General features: G+C 39.1%; 1 protein-coding gene across 1 annotated transcript in view; it reads left to right on the forward strand.

Moving 5' to 3' along the window:
• Window positions 1-15,297, forward strand: part of ikzf2 (IKAROS family zinc finger 2) — a 29,106-nt gene extending 13,809 nt beyond the window's left edge. The window contains exons 5-10 of the mRNA XM_074659619.1: window positions 3,534-3,725; window positions 4,665-4,832; window positions 8,140-8,277; window positions 8,872-9,003; window positions 9,885-13,160; window positions 13,205-15,297. Of these exons, the coding sequence (XP_074515720.1) occupies window positions 3,534-3,725; window positions 4,665-4,832; window positions 8,140-8,277; window positions 8,872-9,003; window positions 9,885-10,693 (1,439 nt within the window). The 3' untranslated portion in view covers window positions 10,694-13,160; window positions 13,205-15,297. The remainder of the gene's footprint in view (window positions 1-3,533; window positions 3,726-4,664; window positions 4,833-8,139; window positions 8,278-8,871; window positions 9,004-9,884; window positions 13,161-13,204) is intronic.
• The last annotated feature ends 2,986 nt before the right edge of the window (window positions 15,298-18,283 follow it).

Genomic DNA, 18,283 nt, shown 5'->3' on the forward strand with positions numbered 1-18,283 from the left:
CCTGTCTCAAAAGAAATAATTTCAGAATTGCTAAGAAGAGAAAGAGTACTAAGAAAAGGATGAATACTTGTTACAGCGAGGAGCAGAAGTTACCACAGTGTAGAGCCTTTGTACAAATATGTCATATTGCAACGTGTTGTACCATATCACACTCGCCGTGCTATATTGCACTTACCCAGAAGTGTTGCCTGGTTCCTTTCAGTGTATTGACCAGATGCCTAAGATTAGCTCTAGCGAAGTCACTGTGAAGCAGCAAAGTAAGAAAAGGGGAAACTAAGTGAGCTGAGGGAGAAATAGGGAAGCTTGTTTCCCACAAGTTTAGAGGTACATGGAGGCAAGCTGGTTTTCACAGGGAGATCCTCTTCACTGATAGGAGCTGTTGTCATTCTGGAAGTTGCCTAACATGATTTGCTATTTGAGGTTTTGTTACAAAAGAAGGGCTGCATCATATCATCTGTTGAAAATGAGCTTGAAGCGCTGTCAAATTTCAGTGGAAGCTCTTAAACTTGCAAGCTTGAACAGTAATTGTCTTGGCATTGTGCACTGTCTGGTGATAAAAGGTAGAAGAGTAGAATTACAGCCTTTGGGCCTGGTGACAGTTTAACCGTCTTTATAAGGATGTGTTGCTTTCAGGCAGCCTTTCAATCAATTGTGATATTTCCCCATGATTTTTCAATTGATTATGGGAAACTCAGATAAATTGCTGATTCTACTGTATCTGGTAGAGCCATTGAAATATGCCAAAACTGCACCTCGATGCATTTCATCGCTGCTTTTGTCGTAGCAACCGTTTCAAGTGTATCCTCATCTGACCACTCTATGCATTCCGCTCTGCCGCCCCGGAGAGACAGATGTAAAGATGCAAGGAGCTGAATAGCAAGGACGTTCAGGTCTGCTCCGTGTTGCCAGGATACAGCCGTCGAAGGCAAGGCTCGATCGCAATGTGGGTATTGGGATAAGTGTTTCTTCTGTGGCATTGGAAACATACAGTTTAAAGAATGCAGTTGCTTTGTGGAGATGTCTCTCTGTGGCCTATAAAAAGGAAATGTTTCCTGAATATCTAAATTTCTTTTACTCTGAGAGTTGAGTGGATGAAGCCTGAGGGGACAGTTGACGGATACAGTCAGATGGGAGGTTTAGTAAAACAACCACATATGCTCACACTGTGATTATTGCCTCAGTAAATCCCAAAACAGGATCATCAGGATCAGTAAGTTTTGCTTGGATGATGTCCAAACGTTTGTTTCCGCACTGTGCCTAAAAGCCCCTTTCACATCCATTTTAACCGATTAGCAAAACCAAGACTTGATTTGTGGTGTAATCCTCATTATCTAGTTTGATTCATGGAAATATTTTGTCACAGCTGTAGTGGGAACAAAGTCAAGTCAACAATAGGGGATCAATTAAAGTCAAGTTTTACTACATGGCTCAGAACATTTGTTTCAGAGAGTTTTATAAAAAAACGTATATCAAACGACAAAAGCAGCGTAATCCCTGTGGGAAGCATACCAATGGTTTTGATATTGTTGCACATGACGATGTTCAAAGACTAAACAAACCAAGCACAAGAAACTGTAAATATTACAGACCGCATTGTGCTTGATCACCGCATGCCTTTTGGAAAATGGTAAATTTCATTGTATATACAGTACAGTATTAATGTGTAAATGTCTTTAAAAGACAAAGGAACTGTTTCCTTTCCCTCAGAAGACAAAACTAAGCTGCTTCATGGCACCATTAGAGTCCTGTGTTAGAAAGAAGATGCAAGTCTGGCTCAAGCATTGTCTCGTCTATCCTAAACTGTCAGCTCATATGGTTTATACTAGAGATGATCCGATACCAATTGTTCCTTCCTGATACATAATCTGATACCTGAACTTGTGGTATCGAGATACCGAGTACTGATCAGATACTAGTGTTATAAAAAAAAATATAAAGTTATTATTATCATTTTTATTTAACAGCTCTGACAAACAACCTGCAATCAGTTCTTCTTCGCTGCTCTAAAACAGTAGTTGCCAGTGGCAGCCATGATACATCCAGGGCAACAGGGCAGTGAAGGCTACTGTTTCGGAGCGGTGAAGAACAATTGATTTCCGGTCAAAACAGTTGATGTTTTTGGGGTTAATAAATTATGGTATCGGATCGGTGCATAGACTGGCGTACTCGCCGATACCGAATTTTGGGCAGTATCGGACGCATTTCCAATACTGGTATCGGAAAAATTCAGAATAAAAGAATTAATTAATTTTACCCAGCAATGTTTCAGCTTTGTTGCCAGAAACGGACTTGAGAATTTGAAACATTAGTTTAATCGATTAGTTGTCAAATATTAAATTAATCGCCAACTATTTTGATTTCGATTAATCGGTTTGAGTCATTTTTTAAGAAAAAGAGTCAAAATTTTCAGCTCCTTAAATGTGAATATTTTCTGCTTACTTACTCTATGACAGTAAACTGAATATCTTTGAGTTGTGGACAAAACAAGAAATATGAGGCCGTCATCTTGGGCTTTGGGAAACACTGATCGACATTTTTTCCCCATTTTCTGACATTTTATAGACAAAACAACTAATCCATTAATCGAGAAACTAATCGACAGATTAATCAACAATGGAAATAATCATTAGTTGCAGCCCTAAAACAGATTATCCGGTTAACTGAAGTGTATACAGTATGTACCATCCAGGTGATTATTGGGACAAGACTATAGGTGAATGAATCTGTGTGTATTTTGTATTACTATCTTCTGGATATTTATTTGTGTGTACACGTTTTACTAATTGCTGGCGCTAAGTAGAGACTGCAGGTGGTGAATAGTTTCCCGCTGAAGCCACCCACACACCCACACCCACACATAATTATACAATCTTCTGCCCTTGTCATCCAGCCGGTCTCCCATTGCTAGTCAGGTGCTCTGAGCCACAGAGCCTCTGGCACTCCCTTTTCTCCCCAGGGACAGCCAGGAACCAGACCAGCCTGTTTCTCTCTCTCTCTCTCTCTCTCTCTCTCTCTCTCTCTCTCTCTCTCTCTCTCTCTCTCTCTCTCAATGTGTCAGTCCATCCTAATGCTGTCTACGAGTCAAGTTGCTAAGTTACTAGGATGCCCTCTCCAAATGCCCATTTAATGATATATTATTTCTCACAGCTATCCCTTTCAAGTCACCCTATGTCCATCTCAGATCAACTCATTATACCTGCAGCATATCTACTCCATCCTGAGACAGTTCATCTCAGGCCTTTACAGTTTAACTCCATTCCACTGAGGCTACTCACCCTAACCCTTTGGATGTAGAACGCCTCTCTTAACCTAACCTAGCTCAATCTATCCATTGCAAATAAACACAGACCTTTTTAGTGTAATCTGCTCATGCTTGATCAAGTCGTGCAACCCAGGGGCAAACCAAGACCATATAGTTTTCATATGGTTCCTGTGAAGCGTTTTTGTGGTCAAACTACTTCTATGGAACTCCCATAAAAACCTACATTATCTAAATTTGAAACTCATCTCAGGATTGTCATTTTATTTTACAGAACTGAAAATTAAACAAGAGGAGGAAATGGCGGAGGAGGCTGACAACAGAAGCCCGGCACTTGAAGAAACAAGCCAAACAGGGGAGGAAGGAGTGTCATTGGAGGAATCCATGAGCGTCAGCCCCAGCAATGTACAGGATGGATTATCTGATCCAAACTTGGCAGCCGACGCAGGAAGTCAGCAACCACACGGTAACGAACAGTATATTAGAAGCTGCCTGGTACGTCTTTGGGCATTGACAATCCACACAGCCTTTTTCTAATGATTAAAATCAGGGCGTCGTGTACGTTTCCCCATCTTTAGAGTGAGTCAGAAATCATTTGTTTTCCCCGACAGTGGGTGTGGAGTGCTTTCTGTTGTTTTTTTTGTTGAAGGACAATAGCTTAGACTTGGAATTATTATCAGGGAAAAAATATCCTTGGAATCCCCCGCAACCTGTTCCAACTGACGCCACGACTGCTCCGGTTGTCACAGCATTAGGATCGTATTTCTCTTTTCCAACTGGCTGCAGATCAAAAGATTTGGTATTAGAAGAGCAGACAGTAGCCGTGTGTAAAAGTGTGTACTGAACTGTTTCATTCCACATGATATAAAGTCCACCATACACTGCGAGAGAGATAGAATCCCATTACTCTGGAAAACCTTGCATTTTTGTGGAAAATGTACACAAGTTAATGAAGTGCAGGCGCTTATTTTCCCGTGAGAATTGTATATATTAAGTTCTTAAGTTACACATGTCTTTAGATAGATATCTGCAGCATACCCACTCCACTTCCGCCTGATGTGCATGTCTTTGGAATGAAGCAGACATGACGAGAAGACACAAGTTCAATTTATTTTAGTTTTAGTTTGAGTCATTTCAGTTTAGTAAGATTAATATCAGTTTAATCTAATTTAAAACAGTCCAACAGAAGTGAATTAAGACTTATTTTTTAATTATTATTTAGGTTAACACAGGGCAGGTCACTTAAGTTTACTTTAGTCCAATTATGTCAGTTACAAAGACAGAAAAGGTTAAATGAGTTCACTTAGATAGCCTGCAAAAAAATAGCGTGCAGGGCTGTTGATACTTTCTAAAAACATCTTCCACAATGAGTGTGGTATTGACTTCCTGTGCCTGCCTCTATCAGGTGACAGGCCGTTCCAGTGCAACCAGTGTGGCGTCTCATTCACCCAGAAGGGAAACCTGCTGCGACACATCAAGCTGCACACAGGCGAAAAACCCTTCAAATGCCCCTTCTGCAGCTACGCCTGCCGGCGGCGCGATGCCCTCAGCGGGCATTTGCGCACTCATGCTGGTAAGACTCCTCCTCACACTCTCCTCTTCCCTTTTTTACTCATCCACTTCTGTTACCCAGAAGAGACTTCATTTCTTTCAATAGAAGTCCTTCAGAGATCTGGAAAAAAATCAACCCTTAATGCTTTAAATGCTGTGATATCTTTATTTTAAAACATCAAATATTGTGTACCTTATATTATGCTTGTGTTACATGTACTTAATCACCTCAGTCTACCTCAGCTCACAAGCTTTGTGTGTGTGTAATGTAAGAACTATGGTAGCCACAGTAGCCATGCATGCTGGTTGGTGACTCTGCGTCTCGTATTGTTGCTGGATAGGCGCATGGTGTTTTTTTTTTTTTCATGTGCGTGTTGTAGACAGTGTTGTGAGTGCTTTGTGGTTAGGTACCAAGGACATGCTGTTCCTTAGTTGCTTGACTCACTAAGGAGGAAACTATCTGTCTGTTGAGAAGCACATGGGGAGCGCTGGCTGTCTCTCTCTCTCTCAACTGTAACCCACTTTCCTATCAGAGAGGATGTGCTCTCCCCTCTTGTGCACCTTTGAAATCAAGGTCAGACAATACCGTCATTTCTGCCTGTGATGCCCCCACGGGGGTTACTCATACACACTTCTCTTTTTCAGATAGTGTGTTTGGGTGTGCGTCCATGTGTTTGCATGTCTGTTATCTCTGTCCCAGTTGTTGCTCAGACGCTTCTTTTATGCATTTCTTAATATTTATCACTTCACATCTGTCCTCCACCATCAACCATGACCGTTTTCCTACTTTCACTTCCTTCATTGTTCAGCTGAATTTGTTTGTCACATCCCCTCAACCCCCTTTTTCCTGTAAAATCATGAATAGTAAGTTACACCTGCCTTCATCTGGTCTTTCAGTGGGGAATGTGAGGAATTTAATGTGGCCAAGTTTTGCTGTCACGGCGTTTTCTTACGTCCAGGGACTCTGGGTAGTACTCCTGGCAGGCAGCGCTGGCCTGGTGCCGTGCCAGGAAGAACAGGTGTAGCCAAAAGAGTGTCTGAGTTCACAGTGTGGACCATTTGCATGAATAAGAATAGCTTCTGAAAGGTGGATTCTTCAGGTCCATCCAACATCTGCGCAAGGTCGTGTGTGGGCGGTTATATAAATATGAAAAATAATGAAGTCTACGTTTTGTGTGTGTGAGAGTGTGTAGATGTGAGCCACTAAGAACATGCGAGTGATACTTGATTGAATGCCGCCTCCTCCTTCACATCCAGAATGAATATTACTGCAATGACCCTGCTGGTACACCTACCCACACTTTAATAATATTGAAACTTTTTGTCATTAGACACCTTTTATTGTATCTGTTCATACTCGGAAAAGAAATAACAACGAAAGCCTACATGAAGTTTCGAGTTCTGCCGATACAATGTCATTCATAGACCACAAGAGTCCTGAATGACAGATACAGCAGAAAGCCTATTATCATTCAACATGATTCACTAAAAAGAAAAGTGCCTGCTGCTGCAAGATCGGCCATGACTGGCCATGTCATTCTGTAACAAGTGGGTTTTATTTCCCTCACACAAATCATCAGTAGTTCAGGGGAAGAAAATGTAACATTTACAGCGAAAGGAATAATCATTTCTGAGTAACTGGTCTTCTTGTAGAACATATAAAAAAAAAACTCAACATCCCTTTCTGTGGGAGAAAGAGCATTTATGTTCACGTGTGAACTATCACCTACCTCTAAATGTGTGTGTGTGTGTGTGTGTGTGTGTGTGTGTGTGTGTGTGTTACAGCCTCCATGCCTCAGACTGAAACATGTTTGGTTTCTCTGTTCTCACAGTGACAACAGCACTGGCTCTTCTTCTAGTAATTAGATGTCACCATTATCTCAGCGAATGTCTTACTACGGCGAATGGCTAATGATGGTGTCTGGGTCACATCGGTACACTCATGTGGCCTCCAGTTCACTCAGTCCCTTTCTGAGTCATTATGTTACTGTAGTTTTGAGAATACTCTACCACAGGACGCAGCCTTGTATCCTCCGCAGTGTCTGCCTGTGTCGGATTTTCACTTTAATGCAGTATTTTGAAATGAAAGTTTTACACAACCTTCATTTAAATTTTACCTCATTATGGAAACAGCAACCTGTACTGTTGTTCCATTGTACAGAGGTGGCGACACTCAGGCTGTTGTCCTACATCGTTCATAGCGAATGCGCTGTGTTTCGTTTATATATCCCACGAAAATTGTTTATCGAAATTATTTGTCACGTAATCACCGTACTTAGGTAACGCCACTTCTGTGGTTATTTTAACCTAAACGTTGACTTATTTGTAACGTAACTTTGGTTCCTAAGATACACCACTTTCATAGTTATTTTAACTCAAATGTTGATTTTTGTCACGTAACTTCCATACTTACGTTACGCCACTTTCGGAGATATTTTAACCCAAACCACAATCTTTTCCAAACCTAAGTAGTTTTGTCGCCTAAACCTAACCAAGTTGTTTCTTGTGGAGTCAGAAATTTATTTTGAAAAGACTGTATGCATGTAACAAGTGGAAATTGACGTGTTGCTGGTCATTCATAGGAAAACACTCAAAAAATCAGGAATAACTTTTTGTATGATATCATATGAACCGTTGTATTTGGATACGTTGTGACACTGGTGACCTTAACAAATATTGGCCTATATCAAGGCTTTCCTGTTAACTCATAACTGTATGCCTTCATTAATATTTATATATGTATTTATTAATTCACTAATCCATTGATGTATTGATCTAGTCATTAAGCAATACAGCACGTTGGATGGATGGAAGGATAGATGGGCTGATGGCTTGACCGAGATAGATAGGATATGTCTTCATCTTTCCACTTGACTAGGTAGGAAGGAATTGAATGAAATATAGAAATGGCACAATGAATCACACTCCACCTCCATAGCAGTTTTAACATTGGAGTTAGTTTCCTACCACCACCATGGGATGCATGATCAACTCCGCTATTCACTCATCACTCAGCAGTGGGAGTTAGCTTTATGTTTCAGAGACCAAAGCGTTATGAAATGCAGACTTCATGGTGCAACTATCTTCTTCGCCCACAACTTGCCTTTGTGTCTGGCAACAGTTGTGTGGAATCCTCACACTAGTAGTGGAACATCCATGATCTCAGAGGCTCGCTTTTGGTTTGTTTGTACTACTGACACAGTATTTACTACTACGCACCGCCTATACACTGCGGCAGGTTGCGTTATCTCATTGGACGCTACCCACTCTTTCTGTCTGTAGCAGTGAATGAAATTAATATGCTCTCCTTCGAATGTCTTCACTTTTAGTTGGCAAACCACACAAGTGTAACTACTGTGGGCGGAGCTACAAACAAAGAACGTCATTGGAGGAACATAAAGAACGCTGCCATAGTTACCTGCAGAGCATCAGCTTGGATCCGAACGCCAACACTGGCCCTTACACAGGTAAGTTGTTTTACTAAAACTGAAACCATGAAAATGAAGGTGTGTAGTGGAAACAGTAATACAGTACAGCAATGGTGTATCTCACAGGAGAAAAATCAGTAATAGCATTTACACTGTGAGGTCTACTTATGAATTATTAAATTGTTGGAATTAATCTAATTTGTCCAGAATGGAAATATTTTTCTTTAAAAGAGGAGTGATATTAAAAAAAGGCTGATATTAGGCACACATTACTACAATACTTTACAGAACGTTTTCTGGCAATGTATTCATTATTTATGTATTTTTCTTTCCAATTTTTATTTGTGTTCATGAATGTGTAAAACTTTTGTAATTTATGTATAATTACTTATCTGTTTTTGTAGTTAATTAATTCAATCTTTCATCCCTTAAAGACAGTTGGGTAACAATATTTTCCTAAAAATAATAATAATAATAAAATTCAGATTTTATTTTTATTTTCATATCCCAAGAAAAGTGATCTCTCCAATTTAGCAATGTTATTTTTCAGTGTGAAGGAGTCCCTCTAATTCATCACCCAAATATTTTCTTGTCCTTTCTAACCCTAACTCTTCCCCCTCTCAACCTTTCAAGTTGAGGTCCCCAAAGACCCGAGGCCCATGGCAGAGCCCAACACCATGGCTACCTTTGATCGGCCGCCCGTCATTGAGAGGCTGCACAGCAACGTGGGCAAGAGGAAGAGCACCACACCTCAGAAATTTGTGGGTGGGTATTTGAAACGTAGCCAAGCAGTCAACGACATTCTCTACTTTAGTCAGCGTGGAGCGTCCATGGAGTGTATTATGTAGTGTTATTGCATTTCAACTCTGTTCTGCACTGATGAACTACAATGCAAATCATGTGAAACAAATGTATATGTCCAAGCAGTAATTTGGACTTAACAATTGCTTTGCATGAGTGCTGGAATTCATTAGTTAAATTGTCCTCATGTTTTAAATTGTTTCTACTAATTTCACTTTTATGCTAATAGAATTGAAATTCCTAATTATTTTTCTTTCTGTAAACGTACTTAGTTTGAGTTAGTTTTTCCTTTCCTTTTTAGTCTTGCATCATGCAATATTATATAATATCACACAAAAACCCTGCCCTACATAGGAGCACGGATTTTTTTTTCTGAATTTGGTTTTATTCGCCGCACTATTAGAAAAAGAGATTGAGCAAGCTAGAGCAAGCGCGTGGCTGAGAGGCAAGGAAATGTTTTTCACTCTGTGGTTAGTTACACCTGTAACTTTGCCATTGCTCTTATCGAGAGAAAACAGTTCACCGCATCCCTGTTCTAGAAGGGTTAAACAGAGCAGTGTAGATGGATGGGGCTTTCCACCCTATTAGACTCGTACACACAGAATATCAAGAGCAAAATTTGAAAAACAAGCAACGAAATATCAGCAAGATATAAGTGTGTCTGACTAGAAACGAGTCAAAAGATTATTTGTGCACATCATTTTTCTCTCTTGCTTGTAGCTAAAACCAAGAGTGTCTCCCTCCACTTAAAGCTATTTCATTTATCTTTATATTTTGTGTCTTACGTTTTGAAATTGGCATAATCTTGTTAAATTTTGCTGATTCTATTGTTCTATTTCATGCAGGTGAAAAGATGCGCTACAGCTACCCTGAACTAGGCTATGAGATGGGCCTTAAATATGAGAAGCAGGCTGAAATGATGTCAGCCCACATGATGGACCAGGCCATCAGCAACGCCATCACATACCTGGGATCAGACACTATTAGGCCCATGCTCCACCGTCCAGGTCCCCCTCTCTCTATGGCTGGCGTGATGCCCATGGTTAACCCCCTCTTCCACCACGTCATGCCATTGGGCCAACGAACAGATCATCCAGGAAACTGTGACACGCTGCCACCACAGCCGCCTCAGCATCATGATGCTGCCATCCATCCAACCACAAATGGCCCCACTGCTTTAACCAGGCATGGCAAGCTGCGCCATCCAGGGCAAGAAGAATCTCCCAACAATAGTGGAATGGATTCTGCTGACTCAGCTCGCAGCAGCCCTCACGAGACGCATGGCAACCACGGGAGCAACACCCATCCCGCCATCAGGTTTCGAGCCAGTCCGGCGATGGTCTATCCAGGCGAGCGGGTGACGGAAGCATCGCCCAGAGGCGGGGCAGGAATGGGGACCGGGATGGCGCGAGTGGCCACAGAGAGGCCCGTGAGCCAGGAAGGGGTGCGGGTGTTTGGACGAGACGGCCGGGAGGTACGGGCCTTCCAGTGCGAGCACTGTCAGGTGCTCTTCCTGGACCATGTCATGTACACCATCCACATGGGTTGCCACGGATACAGAGATCCATTGGAGTGCAACATCTGCGGTCACCGCAGCAAAGACAGCTACGAGTTTTCCTCTCACATAGTCCGTGGCGAACACACCTTCCAGTAAGAGGATGGGTAGGAATTAAGGGAAAGACAAAAGATGGAGCAATAGCCTAATATCCGTCCGACCCCCATGGCCTCTGAGACTGCTGCACAGCTGAATGGCACTGTAGACAAGTGTAGCACAATCATAGCATAGACTTCTTTTTAAGCTAATTATTGTGAAAATGAACAGTTGAACAATCATATGAAGGTTTGGGCCAAAGACACATTTTCTACATATTTAATTAATATACAAGAAGGAAGGTAAGTTTTTTCTCTCGCTCTCTCTCAAAATGTTCATGAATTGTATAACAGAGCAGCTGTCAGATGACTTTGACTAGTTTTTCATTTTAGTCTTATTTAGAAAATGTCTCCTGTTGCGCTTGTCCTGTCATTATGCTTTTGTTACAGGAACATGTTTTCACTCTTAGAAGTAATGAATGCGGTAAAACCAGAGAGAATATCATAATTAACACTGATGACAGAGGTAAAGACTTTAGGTAGTCTCTAATTCAATTAATTCATGATAAAAATATGAACAATTATGGATTATTTCACGGTCATAATATCAGTATGGTATTGTACTGGCCCACTTACTCTGCCATATCACACAGGATCCGTGCAGTTTTCTTTTTCTCTCTTTTTTTCTGATATTACAATGGCACGTAATGCTTGTTTTTCCTATGATGAATGGTGAAATATACAGTACATAATGTCAGATACCGCTGTGTGTCCTAGCTGCAAGCAACTTGGTGTCCATTTGGACTTGATTGCCAGTGGTGTGGTTGTCTCTGATTGTACTGATAGTCGTGTTTAGAAGGTAATCCACGAGTTAGGAATCTCTCGCAAGATGGTAAAGGTTAGGCATTGACCTTAAATAGTTAAGGTCGGGATAGGTCGTCTGGCAGCAAGAGTCGCAAGAGTTTTTGCAAGTTTTTGCCAGATTTTGCAATTTGCTGGTTTCCCTCCAGATACCACCATCTATCTGCAGCTGTGGAAATCTGACCAGTCCCGCCATCATCTCACCATTTAGTTCTGCTTTAATATTGCATCGTATAACTGCAGAGCTTCAATGAATTAGCATACAAAGATTACTACCAAGATTATAGTAATTAAACAATTAGAAATGATTTCAGACTTTACTGTTGACCCCCAATAATGGATACAACAACAAATACAATTAGTTGAGACTTTTATTCCTGTACTCCTGTAAGTTAAGAGAACTTGGAGGCTTTATGAAGAGCTTATGAAGAGTTTATGAAGAGAAGTGTTAATATGAGTGGCCATTGAATGTGTAAATAAACACAAATAAAAACTAGATTTACAGATGTATGTCACAACTACTAACAATTGCAACTAAATGTTGCATACGTACAATGCATTCAAAATGATTCATGTTCATATAATACCTAATTTGGGAAGTTGGTGAAGTTTAAGCCAAAGTTATGCCGTAAAGCTAATGCTAATACTTTAAAAAGGCTACATAGCTACAAAACCTACCTCTTTGTAAGATTCAGCTGATGTGGTGGCCTTCATTAATACACTTCGACTGACATTATATTGCATTATAGGGCTGTTTTTTCATTGTCTTTGCTACACTTGAGTAATGTGCTATGCTAGCAGCCTATGTTAGCGGTGCTAGCTAGCTAACTATGGTTATATTTCCTATCACAAATCATGCATTTTTTTTAGACTATCAACTGCTTAGTTTTTACTTGCACCACCAATGTTTTTACAGTTGTCTGTGGCTGGTAAAGCACTTCCATACCACTACTAGCACAGAGAACCACCAACTTCCTGTGGCTGGCTTGTATATTTTGTTAATTTTAAAACAAGTCAAAAGCTGAAACTATTTTGAAAAATTACAATTTTAGTATAATCTATAAATCTATTTAAAAGACTTCAACTGTATTTTTTTTTTAAATTGAAAAAAAAAAAGATTTAGCTTTCCATCACAAATCAATTCCACATGCAGATTTGACAATTTTCAATAAAAAATAAATAAATAATATCACAAACCGTTTTACATTCATATGCAAAAGAAGCATTTCCAATCCAAGGTTTAAATATAATCCATTTGGAGTTAATTAATCTGATATAATAATAAAATATACACATAAAAGTGTAATATACATTTGTAAATCTTTATATTTCTATCTCATGAAACTGCATTTGTAGCTTGTATTGGAACTTATTTCTCTCCATAGTAATCAGCCTCTGTTCAGTTGGCACTTACAAGGTAGAACTATTGATCATGAAGCAAAATCACAATGAAAGGAAAACAAGGACGTACACAACGTGTAGCCTAATGGTATTTATCAGCCCTGGGGCCATAAAAAGTTCAGCCATGGCCGTGTTTTTCTCCTCTTCCAAGCTAATGCATTTCTCCACACAGATAACTGGCCATTTATTTGTTTCCGTGGTTGCTCCTATAGAAAAATTATTAGATCCTGGTGACTCGTGGGTTGTGTTGCTTGCAGTTTGAGCACACAGTTAGATTCCCAAATTAGTATCATAGTTTGTTTGAAACTGGCAGACTTCCACATTGACACTGAAATGGCAAAATTATGCTTTACGGCAATGGATACCAAAGGGATAACGGCGGCAAAAAGATACTGCATGGGTTGCTCTTCTATGATGTACCTCACTTGAAGCTTTAGGCTCATCTTTTTCATCTAATCCACTTTGTGCTTTAGGCTGGATGGCTGAGTGTACTATATATAGTATAATTGCTGTGCTTTTTCTTTTCTTTCAGTGCTTGGGTACGGGGTCAGTTAGGGTCTGCATTATTGGTGCTGTTTTCTAGCACAGTAAATACATGCTTATATCTGGTTCAATGCCATCTTTCATCCTGTTTGTATGTCGTAACAAATACAAGGAAAACATCACAAACTCTGCACAAAAAGCTGCTTTTGAGGTGCTTTGTCCTTGGCACCTTTACATTTTGCTTTATTTGCAGCCTAAATTATGCATCATGGGAATAGAGGGAATTCTTGTTGATTCGTCGTGTTGATTTCCTGCCATAATGTCACTACATTCATGTATGACCTTATACAGGGTGCATCGAGAACGAGACAGCATGAGCGAGAGGAAACGTGAGCGTGGTTACCACGTAGTTTTACTCTAAGATATTAGCCTCTTTCCACCTCCAACCTCCAAGGATAATAGGTTTTGATCAATAAGGCTAGCTGCAGCTCTTTCATAGCTACTGTGAAAAGACACAGAAAAGACTGTGCTTTGTACAGTTGGCCCTGCACTTTATGTCCATGCCCTGACTATAAACACTGCTGTTTTGTTTTTTTCTTTTTACAATAAAGTGTAGGTAGAATGGGAATCAAATCACTGGCAGAACACAGGTCAGTCTTTATCCTGATAAAACAATCGCACATTGCAAAGTAAGCTTACGCTGCCTGACGAACATTTACATTTTGTAACAATACTCACAAGAAGTTTGGCATTACTAGTTTCACACAGGTCAGCATCATTAACAGTTGATTATTCTGTGAGGTTTAAACTCAGTGATTTACTCTTCTATGTTCAATGTCTACTTGTGATCAAAAGGCAGCTTTTTCTCTGTTTACATGTCGCTTCTCTTATGCGCAACTGGTGCCCAGCTAGCATAAAAAAAACCTCTACTGTCTGCAAAGTATTGGCACTGGAAATTGTTTACACCTTGCAGCTGTGATATTGACTCTATACATTCCTCTATTATATCATTCCTGTATATATTTATTATCTAAAGCCTTATCTGTCATCCAAAAACAACATATCCTTTTACTAATCCTATGATCAAATATAATTAGTGCTATCCTGATTTTTCTGCAGTAGAAATACAAACAAAAACAGAACTAAATTAACTTGATTTGGGTATGTATGACAGGATTTTCAAATTAAATGCTGTTTTTTCAGTATTCATTTGCTCTTGATGGGAAGACGCAGAAGTGTTTTTTCTTGATCTCATATTAATGTTGTAATAAGGACAGCCTTACACATTCTTTAAATGAAGCAGCCATATGAACAAACAAAAAAAGTAAGAAAAAAAAGGTCTTCTGTCAGCCCTCCTTGCGAGTTTACTTGAAAATCAAAATCATTGCTATTTGTTTCCGATTGCGGGGATGTTTTTTGTAAATTTTGAAAATGCGTGCGCTAAATGTCTATTTTTCTGCTGAATTGTTAATGCAAATAGTTTTGTGAACTTTTCTGTGTGTTTTTTTTATTATTTTAATTTTTTTTTTACAAAAATGTAAAAGGCAGGGTTCAGGTGACTTGTATTTTATAAGAAATAATATATGAAAGGTGTATATTTTGGCACTGAAATTAAACAGAAAAGTGTGCCGATTGATCAACTCTGATATTGATAACAACTTTCTGACGTGAGGGCTCTCAGGTATTTGCATATAGGTTGTGTATTTTTATGTCCTAAAATATGTGATTTATTTATCAAGAAGTTAATTGAAATTTCTCATGACTTAAATCAGTCCAACACTGAGTGTGGTGAAGGAAGTTAGGTGATTGATCAGCCCTGTTTTCAACATCAATGACATAACATGAAGACACACTGCTGTGAAGAGTACAATGTATATTTTTAAGGCATGGGTTTCTCTCTATTAAAGACATGATTTTACTGCCTTGCCTGTTTTGTGAATTTTGAAACAGGAAGTCGGACATATTGTTATATATAGTTTCCTTCAAAACATGCAAACTGTATCCTTACATGCAATTAAATGATTTTATTGTGAGAAAAACAAATACAGTGCTTGAATATTGTGAAAGACATGCAAGGTCATGAAACTGAAAAAAAAGCTTTAGAAGTGTGGAGAACTGATGTGACTACTTATGTGTGGTATAACTTCTCTGCCACTGTTTGGATTTGAAAATCAGCCTCGGTATAATTTAAATCAGTGGTTTCCAACCTGCGGTCCGGGCCACCCTTAGCGGGTGGCAAAAAGATCACAGGAGGTGGGCCAGGATTTGTCTGCTTTGAGATTGTCAAAATTAGATTTGCTCATGTATAACTAAAATCATAATAACACACTTACTGGATAATTTATAGAAAAGTCTGTATATAAAACTATATAATATATATATTTATTTATTCATGTATTTATGTATTTATTTATTTATGTATGTATTTATTTATTTATTTTTTGTTACTTAGTAGCAAAATCTAATGAAATCTTCTGCTTCAATTCATATTTGTTGGCATTTAGCCTTTCAAAAACAACATTTTCACTGCGGTAAAAAAAAAGCTCTCCCGCCTGACGCCTGTATTAAGGGGGCGATCGAGCAACAATCTAACATAATAAATTACATTTATTTAACCACAATACCAAAGAAAATATTTTGGCTCTAACCCTATTACAGTAAATTAATTTAACCATTCCAAAAAAACATATTATGTGTCTGCATTCGCTTGGCGAGTCCTTCAAGACGTCATCACTTTATTTATGTTGACGAAAGTTCTATTCATTAAAGAAAGTTTATATAATAAAAAAGGAAAGACTAATTTAATACACTGAATAACTTTATTCAAATTGAAGATTTTGTTTGAGAATTTGTAATTTATTTTTAGGGGGATGACGTCAGGGGGGTTGCTCAGCTTTTCATAGATAGTGGTAGGTGGGGGCTTCAAGTAAAATAGGTTGGGAACCACTGATTTAAATGATGTTATCCCAGTGGTTTTGCACTGTAAAATACGCATACAAGGATCAAATAGTGAACTGACGACATCATCAGGTGACATATAATTGTGATAATTGTAATTGTGTGAACTCGCATACTATTTGTGTTTTATTTGAATGAAAGGCTTTGAGCTGCCCAGCTCATTGTGTCGTAGATAATTTACTGCCAACGGAGCAAGATTTTCTCGCTGCTCAGCTTTATGACAGACTTACTCAAATTCACCAACTGCTAAGTACAATAACGTAAAAGTAGCATACAGTAGCCTATATGAAGTCTAGTTCAGGGTGAATATTCCATTTAAACCGTAATAGGCCAATTTTCTGGTCATTAATAATGAAAAGAAAAAGAGAGTGAGCCAACTGAACCCCAAATCTAAAGCCAGCAATACATTTCACTTTCTGGGCACATTTATGTATTATCATAATTATTCAATATTTTTTCTGGCCTTGAATCAGCCCATCTATTGATCATAGATGGGCTGATTACGTTGCCTTGGAGAAAACTTTAAAGAGAACTTCCTCTCTATATAAATAACTAAAACAAAATGTCAGCAATTTGCAGCTTCAGTACTAGTACAGTGGCAAGCAGATCTGAGGGGAACTGGGTACAAAATACATTGTTATGTCCAAAATATATATATATATATATATCTATGTAAATAGTTCATAATGTACAGCCTTAGTTTGCAGTGTAATGTAATGTGTTTGCTCCTCTCCAGTCTTTGTCTATGAGCAGGTGGGCGCTGGAGCCTGTTGAAGCCTCTAAATGTCAAGCAGTCTTCTTCACCCCCTTACTTCTTTAATCTGTGTATTGCACATGCACACTCTCTCACACACACACACACACACACGTAGCAAACAAACACAAAATCAAAGCTGCCTGAAGGCGGTAGCAAAACTGAGAAGTGTAAAGTCTGAGCAGACCCCAAACTGTATCTTTTCATCTTCAGATCTATTTACCTGCCTGTCAGTTGATTGTTTGTTCCCATCCAGATCGTATCTCTGTTTGACTCACACTTTCAACACAGGGGTGATAACACCTGCTCTCACTTTGTGCTGCTCTTCTGACAGAAAGCCTCTTTCTCAGACGTTCCAGACATTAAGGAAAAAGATCATTTGACAACAAAATATTGAAAAAAAAAGATTATTGCATTAATTTAATGTTCCTTAATCTAAATTTTCAGTACTGAGTTAAACAAATGGAAGCTTTTTGTTTTGGGAGAATAGAAAGGATTTCTGTCATAATTGTTAGCTGTGTGCCCGTGTCAATATCAAATTGTTAATAATCAATGTTTTCTTGATATTGAGGCCAGACATTGCTCTTTGGTGGACAGTCACCCATCAGAGTAATACTCGTTCTTCCTCTCACTGAGGGCTAAATCACCACTTCATTAAACAATCTCTCATGTCAACTTGCAGCTTGTGGTTCAACTGAAGATGTGATGTACTATAATTAAATACCCGCTATGTTAAAGAACGTCAGAGGACAGTCTGTGCTTAAGATTGTCAGAGAAATTATTGTTGTATGAAATAATAAAGCACTTTGCTCTTAACATAATAAAGCTATTTGAAACAAGTTAGCAGCTGGCTGTCAGCCAAGTTCTTAGTAATTCACCGTTTTTAAGTGTTCAGTGTGAAGTAAAAAGGTGATCTATTATTTCATGCAATAATAATTTCCGGATTATAAGTGCTTCGGGTCTAGGGTGTGAGATGTGGAAAATGAACTGTTGACTCAGTGTCATGTTTTTGACCCCCTCAGTGAAGATGGTGGCACGTGAACCTGCTGGAACTACGCAGTAGTGGAGACTGAGGCCATGACGGGAAGCACGCGGTCAGTATGAAACGTTCAAAGTAGTTAATAGAAGTCCTGACATTCTCCTCCTCCTTTTTTGGATTCTGGATGCACTAATTACTATATAGCACATAAACTCACT

The sequence above is a fragment of the Sebastes fasciatus genome, chromosome 14, assembly GCF_043250625.1.
Source record: "Sebastes fasciatus isolate fSebFas1 chromosome 14, fSebFas1.pri, whole genome shotgun sequence".
Classification (NCBI taxonomy): domain Eukaryota; kingdom Metazoa; phylum Chordata; class Actinopteri; order Perciformes; family Sebastidae; genus Sebastes; species Sebastes fasciatus.